The sequence below is a fragment of the Babylonia areolata genome, chromosome 23 (assembly GCF_041734735.1).
Source record: "Babylonia areolata isolate BAREFJ2019XMU chromosome 23, ASM4173473v1, whole genome shotgun sequence".
NCBI classification, from domain to species: domain Eukaryota; kingdom Metazoa; phylum Mollusca; class Gastropoda; order Neogastropoda; family Buccinidae; genus Babylonia; species Babylonia areolata.
The window spans coordinates 29,429,267-29,455,667 of NC_134898.1; the positions used below are offsets into that span (position 1 = coordinate 29,429,267).

The 26,401-nt window shown below is 41.9% G+C and overlaps 1 protein-coding gene across 1 annotated transcript in view; it reads left to right on the forward strand.

Annotated features, from left to right (window-relative positions):
- Positions 1–13,040: 13,040 nt before the first annotated feature.
- The window catches only part of LOC143298074 (E3 ubiquitin-protein ligase rnf213-alpha-like), a 168,958-nt gene continuing 155,597 nt past the window's right edge, over positions 13,041–26,401 (forward strand). Inside the window, exons 1-6 of the mRNA XM_076610754.1 lie at positions 13,041–13,067; positions 13,797–13,905; positions 15,202–16,124; positions 19,833–19,949; positions 20,695–21,380; positions 22,302–22,330. Of these exons, the coding sequence (XP_076466869.1) occupies positions 13,817–13,905; positions 15,202–16,124; positions 19,833–19,949; positions 20,695–21,380; positions 22,302–22,330 (1,844 nt within the window). The 5' untranslated portion in view covers positions 13,041–13,067; positions 13,797–13,816. The remainder of the gene's footprint in view (positions 13,068–13,796; positions 13,906–15,201; positions 16,125–19,832; positions 19,950–20,694; positions 21,381–22,301; positions 22,331–26,401) is intronic.

A 26,401-nucleotide genomic window follows, 5' to 3' on the forward strand; every position in this document is an offset into this window, starting at 1 on the left:
TGCTGGCCTCCGCATCACAGGAAATGCAGTCTCATGTAAAAGTTTATCACAGACCGTTTTTGCCAGAACAATTACCAGAACTGCGGACTCCATTTAATCACAGTACAGATCTGTTTTCTGACATCTGACGAAAGGCACAGCATCCGCATGGCTGCTACCCATGCATTTGTACAGGTTTATGAACAATTGCACGTAAACTATGGACCTGGACAACTGGACGATTCCACAATGCACTATTCAGAATCTGAGTGCAAAAGTCTTCAAGTTTGAAAGAGTTAATGGATCCTCTTGGTCCCCTCTGTCAAGCATCAGCATTTTGACTGGGAACCAATGGACAACGTACTTCACTTTTTTGTTTTTGTTTCTTTAGTTTTGACAATTATTCATTAAATCCAGCTGGACTTTGAAAATTGCACAGGTGTCTTGTTTGAAACATGCGTGAATGTTTTGCACTGATTTGTTACAAATAAACAAGCTGTGCACCGCATACGCTGTGATGAGTGTTTATATGTGTCTGCAGGCAGGAAGACTGGATTTTAGAGTGAATGTTTTGCACTGGTTTGTTACAAATAAACAAGCTGTGCACCGCATACCCTGTGATGGGTGTTTATATGTGTCTGCAGGCAGGAAGACAGGATTTTCGAGTGTATAAATATAATACACATACATACATATATATACATATATGAACACACACACACACACACACACGTGTGTGTGTGTGTGTGTGTGTGTGTGTGTGTGTGTGTGTGTGTGTGTTGTTTGATTGTTAAAAATTTTCCCTGTGCCAGAATAAGTGCCTAAATGTGCACAGACATGAATATATGCTATAAAAGGAATTTCCTTTTGGCATTTGTGAACAACACAAAAGCAACAACAACACTGACATGTCACTCACTGTCTTTCTCTCTCTCTCTCTCTCTCTCTCTCTCTCTCACACACACGCATTTATATACTCACTTGCACACACACATACACACACACACGCACACATTCACGCACGCACTGATGCACACATTTGAACCATTTCAAATGCAAAAACAGTGCATAATAGACCATTTTAAAATGAAGGTACACACAGTGGGAGGTGATGGTGGGGGTGGAGTGTGGGGGGTGCCAATGGGGGAGGAAGAAAGGGATGTTTTTTCCAACCCATTAATTTTGAAATGGACCCATTAGTTTTGTGGTGAGCAAGTCAAGTGTCAAGCCTCATAGTGTAAGGAACCAAACCTAAACTCTGATGATATACAGATCATATATTTGGTACAATATTTTGTGTCACTAATTGCTGGTTCCCCTAATTGTGGGGATGCTAGGGGTCTTTCAGTATAAATAGCATCCTTGCTGTCTGGAAATTCTGTGCTAGAAATTTTATCTTTTCTATTACTCACTTTGCTTCAGCCTTTTTTTCTTTCTTCACTGTTGTCTCCTTTTTTTTTTTTTTTTTTTTTGCCATCCCAGTCCATTCCCCTTTCTTTTTTCAAGCAAGCCTTGACACTTTAAAAAAAAAATCTTTTCCACAGTCTATGATGTACTATCTGTGCTGTTTTGCTCTGGCGATTAGGAAGTGAGATGTAAACACTGGGATGGGCACTAGCTGCCAATTCTGCAGTGTTATTTGCCTTTATGGCATTTTTAAAGTATTGTTTTGTTTGGATTTGAAGTGTTCTTTTTGTTTCCTTTTTTAAGTTTGTTTTGTAATCTGGGGATGATAAATTAAGCAGAATGGCTGGCGTCCTCAGCATGGCCTAGTCTTATTTGCCATAGGGAGCTAAATAGTTGGGATACTGTGTCATGAACTGTGTTTTGTGGGTTTGTCAATGGTTTTTTTTTTTGTAGATGTAACAGTTTTGTGTTGACGCAGTTGAGCAATTTGTATGGTTTGACAGTGCTAATATAACCCTGTGCGGTCAGCTGGACTGTAAGCAACAGGAACAAGAACAACTGCTGGTTGAGGGTAAACTAAGTGGAGCTTCTCTTTGAGTTTCAGTTTCAGTTTCAGTAGCTCAAGGAGGCGTCACTGCGTTCGGACAAATCCATATACGCTACACCACATCTGCCAAGCAGATGCCTGACCAGCAGCGTAACCCAACGCTCTTAGTCAGGCCTTGAGAAAAAAAAAAAAAAAAAAAAAGGTGAATAAATAATAGATAAGCTTACATAAATAAATAAATAATAATTATAATATAAAAAAGGTAGTAGTAATAGTAAATAAATAAAATAAAAAGACAAAAAAGACAACAATGATGATAAATAAGCAAATAAATGAAAAACATGAAGACACACATTCACACATACACCCACACATGCATAACAGATATGCACCAAACATGCAGTTTCACAGATATGAAAGCACAGTCAAATACATATAAACGTACATGAGCTCCAACACACACACACACACACACACACACACACACATTACCCTGCACCTCCTCTACCCCCTCCTCCACACACTCATTTCTAGTCTACGTATCGCAGCTTCCACGGCACACACACACAAACACAAACACACAGATGAACACTTACTTGTACAAGCACACACACATACACCCATATCTCCCACCCCCAACCCCACACACATATAATATACAAAGATATATATATATATATATATATATATATATATATATACGTTCCAATATCCTGTTGCTCCCACAGTGTAGGCATGCATACACTCACATACCTCATCCTCTTCCCCACCTCCCACCCGCACCCCCACCTCCCCCTCACACACACACACACACACACACACACACACACGTGCACAGAACTCTCCTGACACTTGTGTACACTTACACTCTCGCGCATGCACAAACGCACTCAAAAACACAGACCCACACATACACACAAAAACACACGTACACACATGCACAGAGGCTGCCACTGATTGGCCGCAAGAGGGGTGGGAAAAGATCTCTGATGCCAAGAACGTGGCGTCTAGTGTGTTGCTCAGTCTATTGTATTTGGAAAAGCCCACAGAGACTGTTCTGTTTTGAAGAAATTTGCACAATGTTGGTTTGGAAATGATGCCGATATTTGTTTGATTTTCAAAGCATCGTGCTCTACCATTCATGTTAGACTTACGGCCGCTCCCTCTCTCTGCTTTTATTTCTTTGAGGCGATCGATGGTGTGATGGCCTTGTGCCTGTTCTTTTTGATATTCTTTGACTTTTCTGAGGATTTCCGATTTTCCTAGATGTAGGCCGTTCGTTGGTGTTGCGTTACCAGCAAGTCTGTCAGCTCGCTCATTTCCCTTAACACCTGCATGTCCCGGGCAGTATGACCATGTGAGTTTTTTAATCTGAAAGTTGTGCATTGCCTTATGCCACTCTGGGCTTCCCATTCCGTTTTCATTTTTCTGTATGAGGTTCATTGAGTCGGTTAGAATCATGGCATGTTGGTTTCCGGGCGTATGGATGGACGATAGCCACTGGAGGGCATGTGTCACAGCTTCAGCTTCCATCGTTAGGCTGGAGGTTGTGACTTTGTAGGCAGCATTCTCTTCCCTAGCTGTTTTTCCATTTTGTTTCACAGTGAATCCCCAACCGGATTGGTCTTTGGTGACTGAGCCATCTGTGTATATGATGATGTCCTCTTCTTTTCTGTTTTCTTCTATGAGTAGCTTCACTTCCGCATCAGTTTTGCCCTCTGGCCATTCCCGACAATGTCTTCCTAGAGTGGGTGAAATGGCTGTGTTGAATAGATGGTTGAGGTTTTTGGGGTTTTTCTCCCATTCTTTTGTATCTTTCAGGTCTTGTAGTCGGCATACTAGCTGGATTGTGTCTTCTGCTTGCCCCATCCATGATCTTCCTCGTCCTAGTTCTCTTTGAGAAGAGTGTGTACTTCTGGGTGTGTGGTAAAGGTTATTTTTTTATGTTTTAATCGGTCCAATGACATATTGATGTTTGAATGTTATTCTAGCCTGGCATAGCAATGATATCAGGCATATGTTTGAATGTTATTCTAGCCTGGCATAGCAATGATATCAGGTATATCATTTGCTATTGTTTATGACCTGGGTTCTGGTTTTTTGACTCACTTGTGTAAACAAAGTGAGTCTTTGTTTTAACCCGGTGTTCGGTTGTCTGTGTGTGTGTGTGTGTGTCTGTGTGTCCATGGTAAACTTTAACATTGACATTTTCTCTGCATATACTTTGTCAGTTGACACCAAATTAGGCATAAAAATAGGAAAAATTCAGTTCTTTCCAGTCATCTTGTTTAAAACAATATTGCACCTATGGGATGGGCACAAAAAATAAAAAAATTAAGCCTAATTATATGCAAACTGCATTTACTGTTATATTTATTCTCTAAACTTGGCACTTTGATCTGATATTCTGACCCAACAACCCAGAGCAGTCATTATTATCATTTTTTGTTCAAACAGGAACTTCTTTTGCTAAGCATGGAAGTTTTATTTATTTTGCAAACGTTTTGGTGCAGATAGTAAAAAAGGGAAATTACTCTGTAATTAATGCTAGGGGACTTAATTTGCTTTAAACTGATCTTTCTCATCTTAAACATACATTTTGAAATTATACTCAATACATAAAAAGCTTGGATTTAAAAAAAAAGTGTATCACAAGTGAGTCTTGAAGGCCTTGCCTCTCTTGTTGTATATGTTCCAGGTGTGCTGCTGAGCACTTGCCATGTGCTGCTTAGTACTGTCTCGGGTAAGACAGTTTCTTCTCACCTGAACACGCGGGGTTCGAATCTGCCGTTAGGACTTTTTATCTGCTTGGCAGATGTGGTGTAGCGTATAAGGATTTGTCCGAACGCAGTGACGCCTCCTTGAGCTACTGAAACTGAAACTGCTAAGTGCTTACTAAGCGTTTGCTAAGTTAGGGTGTGCTGCTTTAGTTAGGGAAAATAAACACCTCAATTCATCTTACTGCAAGACCCTGCTTGTGGTATGAGGAGAGAGTGGAGTGTGCACCTGTCCTGTGCCTGCGATCCTACCATTCTAATACCCTACCCCTACCTACACCCTACTCCTTTCTTTATTCCCCTCCCCCCCCCCCCCCCCCCAGCACTCCATCCCCCCCTTTTCTTTACAGTAATAGTAGGTTGCTGTGACATTTTGGAGTGTTTATTTCTGTTAGCTTTAGTTTATGATTTCTTTGTCTGTTCTAACAATCTAAGTTAATTTCTGTTGTTGTTTTTAAAAATAATTTTGACAGATTAATCCTTATTATTATGTTTTATTAGTTCACATCAAAGTACAACATGCCTTAATCATCTTCCTTTGAATTTCCAAGAACAGCAAAAGGATCATCTCTGGTGTCGTATCCATGTGTCGTTTGTATAAATTTGGCATGTTTACTGAAGTAAAACGAAGAAACTTGTGAATGATGAAACTTTGTTTCCTTTTAATCAAAGGAGCTGTAGTACTAGTGCATGTGGAAAAGCTCCACACGCTTTGACACCTCTTTTAAAAAGTGTGCGTGCATGCGTGCGTGTGCGTGCATGCGTGCATGTGTGTGTGCAATAAATATATCTGTCTTTACCAGGTATTTGACTGAAGTTTATTTAGTGAGACACAGCATACTTTTAGTTATCAGAACAATCAGTCATTTAGTGAGACACAGCATACTTTTAGTTATCAGAACAATCCGTCATTTAGTGAGACACAGCATACTTTTAGTTATCAGAACAATCAGTCATTTAGTGAGACACAGCATACTTTTAGTTATCAGAACAATCTGTCATTGTTACTCCTATTGTGAAATAACTATTTCCTGTTTGATGCTCTATATTTAGGACTGACTTAAACACATTCTTGAAAAGGATGGGCTTTCCTGAACTGAAACCAAAAGCTGAAGGTTGTGTGTGTGTGTGTGTGTGTGTGTGTGAAATATGATTAAGTTGCTTTCTCATCAGAACTTTTTTTTGTTGCTTTGTAAATGTAGCATTCCTATTTTATGTTTGGTCTATTTTTAGAACTGACTCAAAAGATTTCCTGAAAAATGTGGGTGTATGCTAGAAGTGAAACCAGATGTTGGATTTGACATATTTGTACATGAAGGTTTGCATGTGTGCATAATATTATGTTAGATTTTTTATTTGTGCTTTGTATTTGCCTTTTTTTTTTATTGTGCTGTGTATTTAGCATTTTTTGTTGCCAAGGTCAAAGGACATTAAAAAAAAATCTCTTTAGTTACATGCTGGTCCATCTTGAAGCACATATTTTCTTACTGTTCATTGTTGTTTTTGTTGTTTTGAAAGTGTTCTTTCCTTTGTGTAATTTGATATCTTTAGTGTTTCAGGAGTACTTACATTTGTACTGTGGAATTTTCTTGCTCTAGCTTGTGTTGCATCTTGTGGTAAGACACTTAATGCTTTCATTTTGTGTAAGTTGAAATAAGACACTTAATGCTTTCATTTTGTGTACGTTGAACATATATAAAAACAGTCACAAAAAACATGTTGTTAGCATGTGTATTTGTCTTATTCAAGGTTTAGCTTTGGAGTGCATCACAGTGCATTGACACATTCAAAGTTGAAAGGACTGGTTGATGTGGCAGCCAGTTAGTCACATATTGATTTTTCAGCCAGTCGCTCAGACCAGTGGGTGGTTAATTATAGGTTTCTATCAGTTGTGGCTGCAGTTTCAAACTGGTGTGCAGGTAGGAAGGTGGGATTTTAGGGGAATAGGTGCATGTGTTAGCCTGTGTGTGTGTGTGTTTGTGTTGAAGTCGAAGTCGAAATATTTTAATTGTCAGACCACAGATCCATAACAATGGAGTTCGCAAGGACAAACAGAATTAATACAGGAAAATGAATATTAGGACAACCAAGTACATGGGCATGTGTGTGTGTGTGTGTGTGTGTGTGTGTGTGTGTGTGTGTGCGTGCGTGCGTGCCTGCGTGTGTGTGGTGAAACTGCTGACTGTTTCAAGGTAAATTTCCCTGATCCAGAATAGTATGTGAGTGCACACATACTATGTGTGCATGCTTGAACAGGATATATTTCCTTAACGTCAGTCAGCAACAGCAACAGCAACAAGTCTGAAGAATAAAAATTAAGACACACACACACACACGCACACACACGCACGCACACACTTGAATTGTTTTACATGTGTGTATATATATATGGAAAAAGAGTTCAAATGAAAATACAGATTGTGTGGTCAGGGAGGGGCCGGGCAGGGAGGATTGCCAATGGGGGAGGAAGAAAAAAAAGGGACATGTTTCCAGACACGTTTATTTTGAAAATATCTTGATTTTGTGGGGAACAGGAAAAATGACCCAGGGTAGTGTGCAGAACCAAACACAAACTGCTAATTATTTACACCATTAAAACTGAATACTTAAACCAAAAAAATATTTTGCTTGTTTTGCTTAAGTAAGTAGACAAAATGTCTAAGTTACAATATTTTACAATATTTATAGTGTGCCTAAGCAAATGTCAAGACTCGTAATTTTGAAACGACACTACCAGAGTTTTTTCTTTTCTATTTTTAGCGTTACCGCGGCTGCAATAACTTGTGCTGGCTTTATTATTTTATTTTATTTTATTTTATTTTTTTTTAACTGTTAATCAGATTCTCCCTGGTTTGAGGGGTCAGGTCTCTACCTGCCACAGGTACCATGTAACCCTGTGCTACCTGTCACATGCGGGCAGATGGAGCTCGACAGCCCGGGAAGGCAGTCCATCTAAGACAAGGAAAAGTCTGAAGTAAAACCCATGAAGTGCTAAGGAATGCAGGACAGTCTCGACATGCATTGACCCTGGGTCCATGGCCATGTCCCGACTTTCAGTAGCCGCGCCCCCGTGCCTCCGAGGAAGGTTTTTGAGCCAGAGGCTAGGACAAGGACAGTCTGATATAAAACCTACGACCTGAGGACCTCACTGTCACCGTCCCAGCTTGCTAGGCTATGGCAGATGAACCACGGGTGTAAAGGGTGGGGCCAGTACTGCGCACACTGCACTCCACCTAAAAATTCCATTGCGCAGGCTTGAAGGACACGTCCACGTCCGCGCCACCAACTATTCCAAGCCCTGTAGCGATGGGAAAGGGGCGAAAACGGCAGGTGGAAGATGTCACTGGAAGCCGCAGTTCCAATCCTGCATGCAGGCGGTTCAGGATATTGGTCGCCTGATTGTTGACCCGGAGGTGACAGCATCACTCGGCAGCACCCTGAACGACCAAGCAGCCTTTTCTAGGGACAGCACTGCTTGCTCCACACGGAGAGGGGCCTAGAAAAGGTGGTCCAAACAAATGCTCATCTCCATACCCCCCAGTTGGCTAGCCGCGGTCAACGGGCATCTCCAAACGCGGTCGAACAACAATAGAGAAGAAAAGGCCGGCACCTGCCTCACAATTAGGTGCAAAAGGACTAAAGGTAGCATGCTGGAACATCCGAACCATGCGTGACTCTGCAGACAGCAACCACCCAGAAAGGCGTTCCGCTCTAGTCGCACACGAACTTCAGAGACTGAACATTGACATTGCTGCCGTCAGCGAAGTCCGCTTTGCAGGGAAAGGCAGCCTCCAGGAACACGGCGCTGGGTACACCCTCTACTGGTCAGGCAAGCCAGAGACCGAGAGACGCCTCTATGGCGTAGGCTTTATGGTCAGGAGCACCATTGCCTCCAAGCTTGAAAACCTGCCAACAGGACACTCAGACCGAATTATGTCCATGCGCCTCCCACTACGGAACAAACAGCATGCCACTCTGTTCAGCGTGTACGCTCCAACCCTCCAAGCGGACCCCACAGAAAAGGTCAAGTTTTACACTGATCTGCGCAACCTCGTTCAGAACACCCCTGCTGACGACAAGGTCATCATCCTTGGCGACTTCAATGCCAGAGTTGGCCAAGATTCAGAAGCCTGGAAAGGAGTCCTTGGCAAGCATGGCGTTGGTAATTGCAACGACAATGGGCGCCTTCTTCTCGAGTTCTGTGCAGAGCAGCAGTTTACCATCACCAACACCATTTTCCAGCAGAAGGACAGCCTGAAGACAACGTGGATGCATCCTCGGTCCAAACATTGGCACCTCATTGATTACATCCTGATGCGCCAGAGAGACGTACGAGACGTCCTACACACCCGAGTGATGCCCAGCGCGGAGTGTCATACTGACCACCGCCTCGTCCGCAGCAAGCTCAGGCTCCACTTCAAGCCCAAACCAAAGAAAGGAGGAGCTCCTAGGAAGAAATTCCAGGTTGGCAACTTTCAGTCAGCTGAAGTGAAAGCTGAATTCCAGGCGAAGCTTCAGGACAAACTTGAAGACCCCAGTTGCCCCACAGACCCCTCTCCAGAAGCACTATGGGCACAGCTGAAATCAGCCATCCTGCAGTCCTCTGAAGAAGTCCTAGGGTTCTCGTCGAAAAAGAACAAGGACTGGTTTGACGAAAACAACCAGGAGATCCAAGAATTGCTGGCGAAGAAGAGATCAGCCCACCAGGCTCACCTTGCACAACCGTCTTGTCCGGTGAAGAAAGCAACCTTCCGGCTCATATGCAGCAACCTCCAGCGCAAGCTTCGTGAGATTCAAAATGGGTGGTGGACCAACCTGGCAGAGAGGGCTCAGCTTTGTGCAGACACTGGTGACTACCGGGGCTTATACGAAGCCTTGAAGGCGGTGTACGGTCCCTCATACCAGGTCCAGAGTCCTTTGCGCAGCGCAGACGGCCAGGCGCTCTTCACAGACAAGACGTCGATCCTGAACAGGTGGTCGGAACATTTCCAGGCCCTCTTCAGCGCCAACCGCACGGTTCAAGACTCGGCAATTCTCCGCATCCCACAACAGCCAGTGAAATTACAACTGGACGAGCTACCAACCCTAGAAGAGACTGTCAAGGCCATTGAACAGCTGAAATGTGGCAAGGCAGCAGGGGTTGACGGAATTCCGCCGGAGGCGTGGAAGAATGGAGGCCCAGCACTACACTCCAAACTCCACAACCTCTATGTCTGCTGCTGGGAGCAAGGCAAACTACCACAGGACCTCCGTGACGCAGTCATCATCACCCTGTATAAAAACAAGGGAGAAAAGTCGGACTGCTCCAACTACAGGGGGATAACTCTGCTCTCCATCGCAGGCAAGATCCTCGCCAGAGTCCTCCTAAATCGGCTGGTGCCTACTATCGCCGAAGAACATCTCCCAGAGAGTCAGTGTGGCTTTAGAGCCAACAGAGGCACCACTGACATGGTCTTCGTTCTCAGACAGCTACAAGAAAAATGTCGGGAACAGAACAAAGGACTGTATGCGACATTCGTCGATCTCACGAAAGCTTTCGACACCGTGAGCAGAAAAGGTCTGTGGGAGATCATGAAACGTCTAGGATGCCCCCCCAAATTCCTCAGCATGGTCATCCAACTACATGAGGAACAGCGTGGACAGGTCAGACACAGCAACGACCTTTCGGAGCCCTTCCCAATTGGAAATGGAGTGAAACAAGGTTGTGTCCTCGCGCCGACCCTCTTCACGATCTTCTTCAGCATGATGCTCCAACAGGCCACTGAAGATCTTGGCGACGACGACGGTATCTTCATCAGATACCGCACTGATGGCAGCCTATTCAACCTGAGGCGGCTACAGGCCCACACCAAGACACTGGAGCAACTCATCAGAGAGCTTCTGTTTGCCGACGATGCTGCCCTCGTCGCCCATACAGAAGCGGCCCTGCAGCGTATAACGTCCTGCTTCGCAGAGGCTGCGCAGCTCTTCGGCCTAGAAGTCAGTCTGAAAAAGACGGAAGTTCTCCACCAGCCTGCCCCACAGGAAGAATTCCACGCTCCTCACATCAACATCGGTGAGACAGAGCTGAAGTCGGTCCACCAGTTCAGCTACCTAGGCTGCACCATCTCGTCTGACGCCAAGATCGACAAGGAGATCGACAACAGACTTGCAAAGGCAAACAGCGCATTCGGCAGGCTGTACAAGAGAGTGTGGAACAACAAACACCTGAAGAAAGACACAAAGATCAGCGTGTACAGAGCTGTTGTACTGCCCACCCTGTTGTATGGCTCCGAAACCTGGGTCACCTACCGGCACCACATACGACTGCTTGATCGCTTCCACCAGCGCTGCCTTCGCACCATCCTCAGCATCCACTGGAGTGACTACATCACAAATGTCGAGGTCCTGGAGCAGGCAAAGACTATCAGCATCGAGGCAGTGCTGCTAAAGACCCAGCTACGTTGGGCAGGGCACGTGTCCAGGATGGAGGACCACCGCCTGCCCAAGATCGCGCTGTATGGCGAACTGTCCACTGGCCACCGTGACAGAGGAGCACCCAAGAAGAGATACAAAGACTCCTTGAAGAAAGCTCTCGGTGCCTGTCACATTGACCATCGCCAGTGGTCCGCAGTAGCCGCTGATCGAGAGACCTGGCGACGCACCATCCACCAAGCTGTCTCCTCCTTCGAAAACAACCGCAGGGCCAGCCTTGAGGACAAACGCAGAAGGAGGAAGAACCACGACGCTGCAGCCGCGAACCCAGACCAGACTTTCCCTTGCAACCGCTGCGGCCGACTCTGCTTTTCCCGCATTGGCCTTGTCAGCCATGAGCGTGCCTGCATCAGACGTGGACAACGCCCTTCCTAGATCTTCGTCAGCGAAGCCAGGCCATGATATGATATGAGTGCAAAAGTCTAGGTCTCCGTATTATGACTTTCTGTGAAGTAATGTCTCTCATTTCATTTTCTGTCTTCACCACTGAAATATATACATATGTCTATGGTCACCCCGTCTCCCTCACTCAGCTGTGACGTTTTCAGGCGTCTCGAACTTCTGACCAGCTCGATGGTTGCGGGGTCACTGCTGGCTACACTCCACAGTCAACTTTGAAATGAAACTTGATCACAACATAGTTTGCAGACACGGTTTGTTTCCCATAAAATGCAGTATGTCGTGAGCAGTTTCAGTTTCAAGGAAGTGTGAAATCGTGATCTATTTACGCTACGCATCTGACAAAAAGAAAAAAAAGGGACAGATGCTTGACAAACACATAAACCCACCACGTTGGTTAGGCCTTGAGATCATACCCTGGGTTTTGTACAAAATGTTGATAAAATGAAATAATTATTCAAAATAGACAGACAGCTTAGTCAATTAAAATATTTAAAAATGAAAGATACATAGAAGGCAACTGACAGAAATACAATAAAAATGTTGCGAGCAAAAAATTAAAGTTTAAAAATCGTCTCAGACTTTGATGGGAAGGGGGGGGGGGGGGGCATTTTTTAAAATGGTGTACCAATATTAGTCCATGTTGGAAAGGTCAACGTATCGAATTTCCTGTTGTGTTTAGATTTTAAAGGATACGTTAAAAAAGTCACAAACATACTTAATCGCTTTTATGAGAAAATTGATTAGCAAAATGATCCGGTTTTGAGAGGAAGACTAAGTTGCGGAAGGGTATTTCGTGAGGTGTCGAAACCGAAAGTACGCACCAGGAAATAATCGGCGATCGGGGTTTCACGTATGATGTTGTCAGCTGGTTATTACCTGGATGGTGAACACGTCATGACGAAACCGAAACCATTTAGTCTGCACGGAAGAGTCTGATTACGCACTTCATACATTAGCCGCACTTCAGGTATGTTTTGCAGAAGAACGGATGTGAAAACAGCATGTCTGACCTTGCATACCTAGATAGTTGTGTGTAGCGACCACTTTGGTAGGCGAACTAAGTGAACTTGCATGTCCAGTTGGCAGTGTCATCGTAGGCAGACAAGTGACGTATTTAAATAACAAAAGGCTCATGATCTCGACTGTTCGCTTACTCATTCCTGTTAACTGCCATTGGCCAGAACACAGTGGGCGATTCTGGTCTCCACAGTGCATGCACTGTGAAGCTTGCCATTGTGGAGATCCCTCGATCCCACCTTGATCTCTCGAGCTGTGGTGGTGGAACAATCACATCGTCTGGAACTGTATTCACAGGCAGAACACCATTGTATCTTTTAGACAGTATACAAATCCTTTGTGTGAAGCTTTATTAGAAACCATATAATTGACAGACTAATGACATACCGTGTAGACACAACTAAGTAGTAAAGAGTATGTGCAGTAGAATTAGAAAATTTTACTGTGCAGTTCTCTTGGTACATGTGAGTATTTCACCTTACAGAATTTACAAGGTCCTCTGTGGTATTCCCCATGAAAGCATTATTGGTCAGACAGTGTTTTATTATTTTGTTATGTCTAGCATGACCAGCTTTAAAGTATACCAAACCATGTGACTTACCACCTTGTAAGGTACAGTTTAAATGTAACCAAAAATAATCAACAAATAAAAGTGCTCTGAACAGTGCTGTTCAGTAGAAAGTAATTAAGGTTCTTCATGTGGGAAATTGTTATCCAGACAAGAAGGATATACCTTGAAAAGTGAAGACTATTGACATAAAACTAAGTGACATGAAACTTGAATGTTATGAACAATTTGTGACATAAATCTGTGCTGTTCAGAAGTCTCATGTGCTTTATTTTTTTCTGCCTTGGAGCTCTGTCAAATTTTGATCAGTATCATTCATATTTAGATCCTGCCATTTCCAATGAAATATTAATCAGAATATTTTAATGGTTGAACATTTTCTTCCAGAAATGATTAATGATTTTATGTACATATATCCATTCTTTGTAACATTTTGTTTATAAAGGGAGATGTGGGATTTACTTAGACTTTACACAATCACATACAGGGTTGAATGATTGTTTTTGCTTTTAAGCTTTGGCAATGAGCTTCATTGAGTGTATAATGTAAACACTTCCGATAACTTTGAATGTTTTGCTGTATGGATTTGTATGTCCTTACCTCTGTTCTGATGAACTCCATACAGGTCTGCCAGTACTGACCAACATGTACAGTTCCGGGAGGAAGCGCATCAGACGACTATCCCAGAGTTCTAGCTCTGATTCAGATTCAGGACCTTCACAGAAGCAAAAAGTGTAATCTCATTTAACGTTGTACACTTCAGTTCTAGTGTGGACAACAACAATTTCTATTGACCAAAATCAGTTTTGATAGTGGGTGAAATGCCCCCCTTTGCTGTGCTAAATGGTTTTGGCAAATCCCAAGGACAGCTAACCTATAGATCACCTCTAAAGTGACGGAAACTCATTTAATGTTTGGTACTTGGACAGAACAAGTCAAAAGGTAGTGTTTTTATGTATGGCTGTGTATGGGATTCAGGATGGGTGGCTTGAGGATAATGCTGCTGAGGTGGCAAATGGTGCAGACAAAAAGGCAAGTCCTAGGACACTGCACCCATCAGACCTCAGCTTTGCAGAATTCAGCCTGGGAATATCAACATACACTGGAAGGCCTTGTTATCTTTCTCGTTAACTGTGATATCATGCTTAAAAGTTTCATTTCAGAAGATATTATGTCGGATGCCATGAAGAAGCGTTGTCTTATTTTAGTGAGGTGACAGCCCTTCACTGACATACTGACCTGTAAGCGCCGTATTATCTCAGTGAGGTGACAGCCCTTCACTGACATCCTGACCTGTAAGCTCTGTCTTATCTCAGTGAGGTGACAGCCCTTCACTGAAATCCTCACCTGTAAGCTCTGTGTTATCTCAGTGAGGTGACAGCCCTTCACTGACATCCTCACCTGTAAGCGCTGTCTCATACTCACCAGCAGCAGTCTAGGGACAGAAATGAAATCTGCTGAAACTGAAACCTAAAAGTTTGAAGGTTGATGTTTCAGCCATGTTTCTATTGTGTAGCACGGCAGGAGTGTTTAAGCAGAAAATAGCTGTTTGTGTAATGATACTGTTGTTATTTTCATTCTTAGGTCTCAACTTTCTGCTTTTTGTTGAGTGCTTGCTGTGGTTTAGATTATAATCTCACTGATGATTCACCTTTGTGTGTGTGTGTGTGTGTGTGTATGCTCGTGAGTGTGATGAATAATCTGGTTTCTGTTTTACTAGAGCTGCATGCATCTTTGTTACATTGTTTATGATTGTGAAATTCACTCATATTTTTAGAATTAAGCCTTTTGTATTGTTATCTGCTTAGAATATTGCATTTCTTGAGTGGCAGTCAGAATCACTCAAAATTTTGTTTTGGTTTGTTTTGTTGCTTACAAGTTTTTAGGATCTATTTGATGATAGGAAACTGAGGAAATTGAAGTTTTCTATGCAGCAGGTTGAAAGTGTGTGTGTGTGTGTGTGTGTGTGTGTGTGTGTGTGTGTGTGTGTGTGCTTAAATGAACACTTTTTTGTGTGTTTAACTTTACAGAATGAAGTGCCAAGGTGAAAACTGCGGGCGACTGTTATCGTCTGATGTCAAGTTTTGCCCCAACTGCGGCACACCAAACAAAGCAAAGGAGGAGACCATCACCTGTTCGTCATGCGATGAAGCAATTCCAGCAAACGCTAGATTCTGCTGCCACTGTGGGGCCAAAGTTACTCGAAAACAGTCACGAAAACAGCCGAGGAAGTGCACAGGGACCACTGAAGATGGCGAGCCCTGTGGGTTTGTCCTTGCTGATACTGATACTTTTTGTCTAAACTGCGGCACTAAAGTTGACAATGGAGCAGACAAGACTGCGTCTGTTAGTGGCAAAGACAGTGACATTGTCCACAAAGACATAGTCCCAGCAGGGAAGACCGCGTCTGCTAGTGGCAGGCACATTGACATTGCCCCCAAAGAAGTAGATTCAGCAGGCAAGACCGCTTCTGCAAGCGGTGGGAACATTGACAATGTCCACAAGGACATAGACCCAGATGCGAACAAGCCAGCACCTTCAGGTAGTCAAGGCCACATCCCTTTTGAGCAGGATGAGGGTGGCCAAGATGACCCTCACCCCTCTGATGACAAAAATGAACTGCATCCCTTCGACGACAACAGTGAACCTCATCCCTCTGACAACAACAAAGGCACAGACCTTGGAAACAGAGCCTGTGATGGAGGAAGAGGAGGCTCAGGCAAGGCTTTGCCATCAGCTGAAGGTCAGGCTGCCTGGCTGTCAGACAAGAGCAGCGCAGAGAACAGACAGACGCCTCGTGAGTGTGACGCCGCCGGAGATGCAGACTGCTCTCCAGAGAGCGCACACATTGGGCAGGCTGTGCCACACATGCGTGCACCTGTCGTGTGTTCTGACGATTCCAGCCGGGGTGAGGAGGCAGGGTCCCCTGGTGTCCAGGCTTTGCAGGGGTCTGGTAAGTGAAGGGAGATTAAAGAATAAAGGCAAAGGGAGATAAAAAAAAAAGCTTTTATCATCATCATCAGCAGTTCAGATACTGAAATGATGTTGTGAATTATTGTTGTCTTCAGTTTAACGTCTTTCCACTTGGAAGTGATATTAGACAGAAAAAACAAAACAAAAAAACAACAACAAAAGGTGGGGGTAGGGGCTGTGAGAGGGGGAGGGGTAAAAGTGTGTGTATGTTTGGAGGGTGAATAGGGAGAGACAACGCTAGGAAAAATGGAAACGTTACAAACGCCAACATCAGACAACTATAACATCTATAACAAATGTCCTATAGGACTATGCAGCAAACCTTCTGCAATAACAAATAACATACTGGAATATTAACCAGCCGCCGTGGCGAAGTGGTTAGCGTCGCGGACTGACGGCTGGGAGGACGCGGGTTCGAATCCCAGCGGAGGTGGGTTTTTCGGCCCGTGGCCGGCTCCTACCCAGAGTTGAGTGTGCTGTGGGCTTAAATGGGGAGACTGGGACCACACAGTCGAGTGTCATCCACTTCAAGGATGCGTCTTTGGGTGTGTTGCTCTAATTACCTGACCAACACTGCAAGTGCCTGTATCTCTCGGGCCTGGTTAACGCCGGGATATCATTATGACAGGAAGCGTAGAGTACAGCCTTGTCACGCAGTCCCAAACCAAAATGGACCTCCATAGCAACATCGTCATCATCATCGTCATCCTCCTCCTCGTTCATCGTCATCAATAGAAACAAAATAGTCTCAAAGTCTGTGGCCTTTCATGCCCTGCTCTCATGGTGACCTCAGTTTCGATACCCCTCCACTTCCGTGCTTGGGGTGAGTCCTGTCAATGTCGTCAGTGTCGGCAGATTCTTGGGGGGCTGTTGTTTGAGGGACGTGGTGGGGGTCTTCACTCTGGGAGGGACGCTCACTCTGTCTGGCTCCGCGACTAAGCCATTATTGTCGTTAGTAGGGGGCTTAGTAGGTGGTGTCCTAAGTACGTTAAAACAGAAAAGGCACCACTGAACACCACCGAAGTGACTCAGCAGCAGTGCAGGGTCTCTTCTGGTGTGTGGCCTCCTGGCGACCTAACATCGATGGTTCCCTGTGGACTGCCGACGCTGGAACTGCAAAGGACGAACCCGGGTGTGGCCGTGTATGGGGGAATCTAAATGAGCGGCGTGGGAGTAATGCCACTGAAACGGCGCAGATAATGGGGCAGCAAAAAAAAAACAAAAAAAAAACATACTGGAATTGTTAATAACACATTCAAAAGAACTTTTGGTGAAGTCTGGCAAAAAACATTTTAGATTCTGACATTCGAATATTACATGGTTGTTAGAAATATGTTCTCCACATATGCATCTGACATCTTTGCTGAACTTTGTTATAAAAGCGTTCAGTTTTATCCTGTTTGATAATGTATGAATCTGCCTTAATCTTATTGAATTACTGTATGTATATGACTGATTGATAGTTCCCGGTTGTTGAACATTAATTACACTATGGTTTAAAGCTTTGCCGTTTTCCTGGTATAATTCTCTGACTTTGTTCCACGATGTTTTTTCTAGTATTCGATAACCCTCTCGTACAGACAGAGGCACATAAAGTTCTATGGTTCCCTGTTAGTTTTTTGCACCTTTTCTTGCAGCCCTGTCAGCCCATTCATTGTAGAGAATACCGAGATATGAAGGAACCCAGCAAAATGTAATATGTGTTCCTTTCAAGCTTAAATGTAAAATGTGGCTGATTTCTAGTATGATTTTAGATTTGTTCTTACAATTTGATGAGTTTAAAGCACATAATACACATTTGGAATCAACGCAAAACAAGACAAGCAAATTGGAAGATCAAGAATATGATTTAGAGCCTTAAGAACAGCAATAAGTTCAGCAGTGAATATTGAACGATTTTTACCAATATAGTATGATCTTTCCATTTTCAGTTCTGGTATAACGAAAGCTGAACCTGCTTGGCCATTGTCTAATAGTGAGCCATCTGTGTAGATCTGTAAATTATCACAGTATCTATTTTGAAGGTGTACTTGGACTTCCGTTGCCATGATATTCGGATTTTCATTCTTTTTAATGTCAGTATGGTTAACATCAAAATGTGCTTTATTCATCTCCCAGATGGGGTATGGACTTACGGTCTTCTGTGTGTCTACGTCATCTGAATTAATTTGTGAATTATCATGTGTCGAACGTTGAATAGATTATGTGTGATTAGTCCATGTGAAATATTCCATTACGATGGTGTGTGTGTGTGTGTGTATCCTATCTAACTCCTGAAAGTAAAACTAAATTGACCAGTCCTTCAGTTACATCTGAGCCAGTGCAGAAGCAAGATTTAAAGAAAAAGTAATGGAGACTGTCTTTTAATCAGGTGATAACATGACATCATTCTTTTTTGTGATCAGATGTTTGGTGTTCTATCCAGCTTCTCCAGCGTTCTACAAACTTTGAACATCCCTAAAGATGGCAGAACAGTGGAAATGCAGATAGTTACAGAAATCATTACATGCTGCTGAAAGAAATCGGTACATGTCCCATATAATCGGGAGTGTGTTGAAGCTGACCCCAGCATCTGTCATTGTTCTCATTGATAATTATAACGATGCATGCTCATATTTCTTCTCCCTTGTGGGCTGCAACCACCATGTTCATTTGTATATCTGCAGGCGGTTTTTATTTAATTTAAAAAAAAAACCTTTTTAGGTACTGCATTATATTACTTTTTGTCATGACAGATTTCTCTGTGTGAAATTCAGGCTGCTGTCCCTGGGGAGAATGTGTTACCACAGTACAGGGCCACATACATACATACATATATATATACATATATATATATATATATATATATATATATATATATATATATATATATTGTTCTGTCTGCATTAAGGTATGTATATTTGTTTGACTAAGTGGAATTTTCTACAGGATGTTGCTAGGGACAACCCTTCTGTTGTTGTGGATTCTTTTAGGTGTGTTATATGCATGCTGCATACAGGACCTTAGTTTGTTATTTGATCCAAAAGACTAACACCCAGACCACCACTCAGGGTCTAGTAGGGGGAGGGAGTAAAAATCCCTTATGGGACTCGAACCTGTGGACACATGGACCCAGTCAAATGCATTACCACCAGGCCACTGCTCCACCACTACCTTTGAAAGCCTTGTAGATTTTCAGTTGCTGTTGGATCCTATAGTAGTAGTAACATGTTCCTGAATTCACTAGTTCTAAGTCCTGTGCTCAAGCTGTTCACTTGAATCACTTCAAAGAGCAAGGTGGCAGAATGGTTAAGACACTTATCCACCCAAAACAGTGTCCCTGAAGGTCCAGGTTCGAAAACCCATGCTCGCGGGAGCCCTTTCTCCCAAGTTTGGAAAATCAAACTGAGTGCCTGGTCATTTGGATGAGATGATAAACCAAGAGGTCCTGTATGCAGCACACACTTGGCGCACTAAAAAAGAACCAGTGGCAAAAAAAGTGTTGTCCTCTGGGAAAATTATGTAAAAAGAAATCCACTCTGATTGTTACACAATTATACATGCATGTGTTTATATCCTGACAAAGTGCGTTGGGTTATGCTGCTGTCAGGTACCAGCCCAGCAGATGTGGTGTAGTGTAAAGGATTTTTCCGAACACAGTGATGCCTCCTTGAGAAACTGAAACTGAAACTGTTCCTTCATTCAACAGCCCCAGGACACCCTGAGGAAGGTGGCAATGAAGATGACGATGAAACTGACCCAGCGCAGTCAGGGACCATGGGTGAAGGGACCTCTGATGACCCCCCCAATGGTGAAACAGCCCCCGGTAGGTTTCCTTCCACTCACATCAACTGATCATCGAAAGAGATGTGGCTGTCAAGGACAGTTTCTGAAGATTTTTTAGCATTAACGTGAAGTATCAGTGCATAAACATGAATTATTAAGATTTTGAAACCTTGTGACAAACAGTGACTGTGTTTTGTGTTGTCACTGAAGAAGGTGCAGCAGTTTTGTTTCATTGCTGCTTGTGGACTGTCTCAAATGAAAAAAACTAAAACAAACAGGTTAAAGATGTAACTTTGAATAGGTTGACGTTAATTCCCATCAGCTGAGGTCAGTGTCAAACTGCAGATTGTATCTTGTCTGCCAAATTTGATCAGGGCACTTGGAAACAGGTGTGAAGTCTTTCCTTGACATCTTCTTTGCAGTCTCGTGTGAGTATGCATGACTCACATCACAAATTTTGTATTACTTGAAATTTGCAGTTTGTACGTTCTTTCTTCAAAGGGAATAGAATTAGAATATGAAAGACAGAAATTTTGACATATACTGATTTTCTCTCTCTCTCTTTCTCTGTGTGTGTTTACATATACTGATTTTCATTGGCTGTTATCTCTCTCTCTGTGTTTGTGTGTGTGTGCGTGTCTCTCTCTCTCATTCTCTGTGTCTCTGTCTCTGTGTCTGTCTCTGTCTCTCTCTTTCTCTCTCTCTCTCTCTATATATATATGTATATAATGGGCAAAAACAACAACAGCATGATGAAATTTTATGTTGTGAAATTTCTTGCGCAGGTTCAAAGAAAACCTTCTTCGCTGAGTTTGCTGATAAATCATTCATCGATGTGGATCCAGCATCCAGCAACATGTGTGAGGAAAAACAAGTGCAGCGTATGACTGTCAATGAAACCAGTAGAGGCAACACTTCATCCTCCTCACACAGGCAAGACAAGGGCTCTGAAGACCCACAACCAGGAAGCAAGTATGGAGGCACGTCATCTGCTGCTGGTACTAAAGCCCGCAGAGATGAAGATGCAGCAGAACCAATGGATGTGGACAAGTCCAGCAAGATCAAGACATCATCAGAGGATGATCATCCTGAAAAAGAGTCAGAAACTAAGGACAGTGCAGGGATAAAAGGAAAGAGGATAGATGGGAAAACGCATGACAAAAACAAATCAGGCCCCAAAGAAATGGACAAACCAGACCAAGTGAAAACGCATGACAAGAAGAAATCAGGCCCCGAAGAAACGGACAAACCAGACCAGCAGAAGGCAGGGAAAGATAGGAAAAATGATGCAGTTAGAAAAGAGGATGGAGCGCGAGGAAGTGCTGGAGACAGAGATGGGGAAACGTCTGCTTCTACTTCTTACCAAGGGAGAGGCAACGACAGGTGGCGGAAAGCACACTCCGCACAGGAAAGCGCCGCGATGTCTTATGCATGTGCAGCTGGAAAGGGGGTTACCACAAGGGCAATGGCTGTATGTATTCTTTCACTTTTTCCCCCCTGTGTTGTTACAATTATAACAAGTCATTGCTCATCTGTGATAAAACAGAGATGTGATCTCTCAGGTTGTTTGCCCTCACAAAGAGATTATAGTTCCAGCTGGATGAATAATTTCTTGTCAACCCTTTCAGAGCCCCAGGACAGAAATATCGATCCACTTCATTGTAGGAATTTTACTGTCATAAGTTCATGAAATCCATTTGAATTTTTTGTCATAAATGGATAGGGTGCTCATTTTCCTTTCAGAAACATATACTGTATAGGTTTTATATACTTCCCTTCAGGAGTTTGCATGCTGCAATTTTTGTTTGAAATTATTACCATCCATTACCAAAAATCCCATAGGAATACTTGTCACCGAGTATAAGATAGGCTTGGCATTGAAAGGGTTAAATTGTCTGATGATTATGCTTTCATTCTTTAGGTCTGGCTGATATATTTTTGCTGAAAAAACAATGCTGTGCTGTACAATAGTTGATAACAAAAAGGGATATTGTTCTGCAAGGAGGCAGGCATTATGCACAGTGCCATAGACACACTGAAACAAGTAAGGTTAACCCCTGCTATCAGAGTCGTTAATGCTTTATTCTGAAATTTGAACAAAACTGTTTCTCAGTTTTTGTGTTAATTTTATTTGTACTTTCAGTTATTGATACAAAGCTTGTGTTTTTTAAATATTTTTTTTAGTTTGTTTGGTTACAAAACAAGTTTGTGTGTGTGTGCTTGCAGGGGGATATGGGTGAGGGTGTGTATTTCATGATATCTGTACCTACACTGTGTGTGTGTGTGTGTGTGTGCATGCGCACACACATTTATAACATCATTTCAACTGATTGGCCATTGATGGTATACAAATTTTACAGTTAAAAAAAAAAAAATTCTTACTTTGTTTCAGCAGAATAATGGACCAAAACGTTCCTTGACGTAAGTACTTGCATTATTCAGAAATAATTGTTCAGAAATGTACTTGCTAGATTTCTTGCTATGTTGCCTCCTTTTTCTCCACATCTTTTCTTTTTCAGGCAGTGAGGAAGACATAGATGGGTGAGGGAGGGAGAATGATAGCATAATGGTTGTGAATGGGAGGAACACAGATGTTTTTTTATTTTTTTATTTTATTTATTTTTTAAGCCCTAGGCTGCCTATATGACGAGATAACTCGTCATGGCAAGCATGTATGCTTCGCTGCCACAATGACGAGATAACTCGTCATCGAAATATTCTGACTTTTCCCTGCTTTGCGTTCAGTTCGTTGACAAAAATGCTGGTAGCTTTAGCTTGGGGAATCTTTCTGGATTCTATTCATAGCTAGAAACCCTATCTACGTCATGAGACAGTCCTTTATTTGAACGTTTTAGTTGGGCTACTGTCCCAGTGTTTGCCTGGCTCCTCTCTTCGCTCGCTCAACAAAATGTCGGACTGACGCCGTGCTCAAGACATGCGATTGTAGCAAACTAAATCAACCAAGATTGCTTTCTTTTGCTGATGCTCAGAAAGAATTGAAGTGTAAACTCGAAAAAGACAGTGATGAACATTTATAGGACGATTTGACAGAAAATAAAGGGAGCAATCAAGAGAGTGGCCAAGATACGACTATCAGTGAGTGATGCCGGCTGTGCAAACCTTAGCAGATGACAGAAAGTGACTGAATTATTAGCAGGGCAGTGTGAGCGATTTTCTTGGCACTCAGCCAACGCGGTCTGATAAGAACTGGATAAAGTGACCATGTGAGAGGGGTGAAGAGGAGGGGGGGTGGAGACTGAGGGGGCGTGGCCTCTCATCCACATCATCACTTGGAGAAGTCACAATGCATTGTATATCTATCTCTTTTTATTTTTATTATTTTTATTGTGGTTGTTCTAGTATGATTTTGTGTATGCAGATATCCATTTGTCCAGAAAATATATTTTAGTGCAAATTACCTGACTAATGTTAGTAATGAACAAGTTGAAAATGTGATAAAAAACAAAACACTGATTTCAAAACAACAGCATGCCACTAAAAATATATAAAATGGGAAAACATCATGTGTTTTGTGTTCTTTATTCATTTACCTTTCAGAAAATATATACTTTTATGGGTCTTTCTCCAATAACAAAGAGCACAGAATTTTTTGAAAATTTAGACCCATTTTTTGTGAAAAAACCCTGGCAAATAGATTTCACTTAAATCTTATTTTCCTGGCAGCGAAAGGGTTAAATTTTTCAAATGCGCACAGTTTATGATTTTTTTATCAAATGACGCTTTTGTCTCCTTGTTAATTTTTTAGTCTGTTTTTTTTTTGTTTTTTTCATACTTTGATAAACATTGGTGCCTGTATATTAATGTTGGAAAAACAATGACTGATGTTAAGTGAGTTGATGAACAAGTGATAATGATAATGAGAACGAGAAGTTGGTGTGTAAATCCTACAGTTTCAGTTTCTCAAGGTGGCGTCACTGCTTTGGACAGATTCATATACTCTACACCACATCTGCTAAAATAGTTTTGTATTGATGTGTTTTTAGATCCTTGTGTATGTTTTTTCTTCCACTGCACAAGCATAGCAAATATTACAACAGTAATTATGAATATGAATCATTCAAAACATACATACATAAGAATTTGAAAAGGATGTATGAATTTGTGTGGTATAGTCTTTGACATTTCTGCAGTCCAAATGTCCATGCTTTTTGTGAGGGACAAGAAGGACCCAGGAAAGTTGTATGAAAGTGTGTCAAGAATTGTGTTTCTTTCCTGTTTGTCTATACTTTGTTGAAAGGTTGAACAACCAGTTTGATGTGTCAAGATTTGATGCCTGTTTGGAGATATGTGCAAAAATGTATGTGCAGTCATGCTGAAACATTTCTAGGGTTTGCTGGCATATTTTGCATTATTGTTTTGCATTGGAAAGATATGTGTAGTCTTTTTTTTCTCTCTATTACTCTGCTGTATGTTTATTTCTTGAAATCATTCTTCTACTGAAATTTTCTGTTGAATGATTAAAGATAAAACAAATTAAAACAAGAGAGGCAAGGCCTTCAAGACTCACTTGTGATACACACAAGCTTTTTATGTATTGAGTATAATTTCAAAATGTAATGTTTAAGATGAGAAAGATCAGTTTAAAGCAAATTAAGTCCCCTAGCATTAATTACAGAGTAATTTCCCTTCTTTACTATCTGCACCAAAACGTTTGCAAAATAAATAAAACTTCCATGCTTAGCAAAAGAAGTTCCTGTTTGAACAAAAAATGATAATAATGACTGCTCTTGTTGTTTCAGAATATCAGATCAAAGTGCCAAGTTTAGAGAATACAAAAAATATAAATATAACAGTAAATGCATTTTGCATATAATTAGGCTTCATTTTTTATTTTTTTGTGCCCATCCCAGAGGTGCAATATTGTTTGAAATAAGATGACTGGAAAGAACTGAATTTTTCCTATTTTTATGCCTAATTTGGTGTCAACTGACAAAGTATTTGCAGAGAAAATGTCAATGTTAAAGTTTACCACGGACACACAGACACACACACACACACACACACACACACACACACACACACACAGACAACTGAACACCGGGTTAAAACATAGACTCACTTTGTTTACACAAGTGAGTCAAAAAGCATATTCCTTTTAATGAATGTATATTGACATTGAAATCGATCTTAATAGATAATGAAAAAATCATATTTACCACATACATTCACAGGGTTGATGTCAAGTTTGACAATGGATGACATCTAAGTTAGAAAATAATAAAAAGAAGATTCATAATGAGGAAAGTCATCACTTTTTCATCCCTGAACATTAGATGATATTATTAGTATTATTGACTTTAATTATATGAATTTTACAATCATATATAGAACAGCACATATTTATCTCTATGTTGCTTTGATATTTGTTTAGTTGATATTTGAGTGGAGTACCTTTTAAAATTATATCATTCTGATCTGAATCTTACCATTAGAAACATAATCAAACAACTCATTCACTTACCAAAACAGCTTCTTTCCATAACCATAGTCAGATTAAATTATGAAGCAATTAGTTATGAGACACAGCCATTTGTCTTATTCGTCTTGTCACCTTTTTCAGTTGACCAAGAAAAAATTATATTGGGTTCTTTGTTCCAGATGAATTTTATTTTAAAAAAAGAAAAGAAAAAGAATACTTCTGTTTTGAAATTATCACATATTAACTCACTCAGTATGGCCAGTCCTCTCTTTTCCTCTACACAGACCCCTCGGATGTCTAGTGGGTGTCTGAATGACCCACCCTTTAGCTTCCGTCGTCAGAATTGTGGTATTCTTTGTCAACATTCACCTCTTCAGTATAAGAGCCTTCCGCCTGCAATATTTTGATGATGGTAATTGGGGTGAAACACTGTTAACGTCGTCTCTTTCGCCGTTCGTATGGAGTGAGTTAAGCTCACTGTTACAGATCATTTTGATAAAAAGAGATTACACCAATGATAGATGATCAGAGAATAACTATTCTTGAATTTTCTTCTTTGCTTAGATCATTGTGTTTAAGAAGCTGACTCATCAGAAAGCCAACACACTGTGTTGTGTGCCTCAGTGGATATGAAAAGTGAATACATGAAATGTGCACAATGCTACTTGCTGAATACTAAGCTATGTGTTTATGATTTCCAACACAATAATGACATTTCCAATAAAATGTGAAAATGTGTATGTATGATAGTCAGTCGTGTCTGACTATGACCATCAGAACAGCAGAGAAGGCAACTGCTGTCCCAACTCTCTGAGCTAGAATTTGATTATAATCATGGTGGAGAGTGTCATGCACAAGTTACATCCTCACTCTCTGGGCCAAGAGGGTTTTAGGACAATCGGCATGGAAATGGTTCTGAAAGGCCAACTGTCATCTTTGCTTACTAGTTTGAGAGTCATAGTCCTTCACCAAAGACTAAGCTGTAAATGACTTTCCATTGCAATGGAGAAACAATTGATCATACAGCTCTCACTTTGCTGTTGGCCAAACTA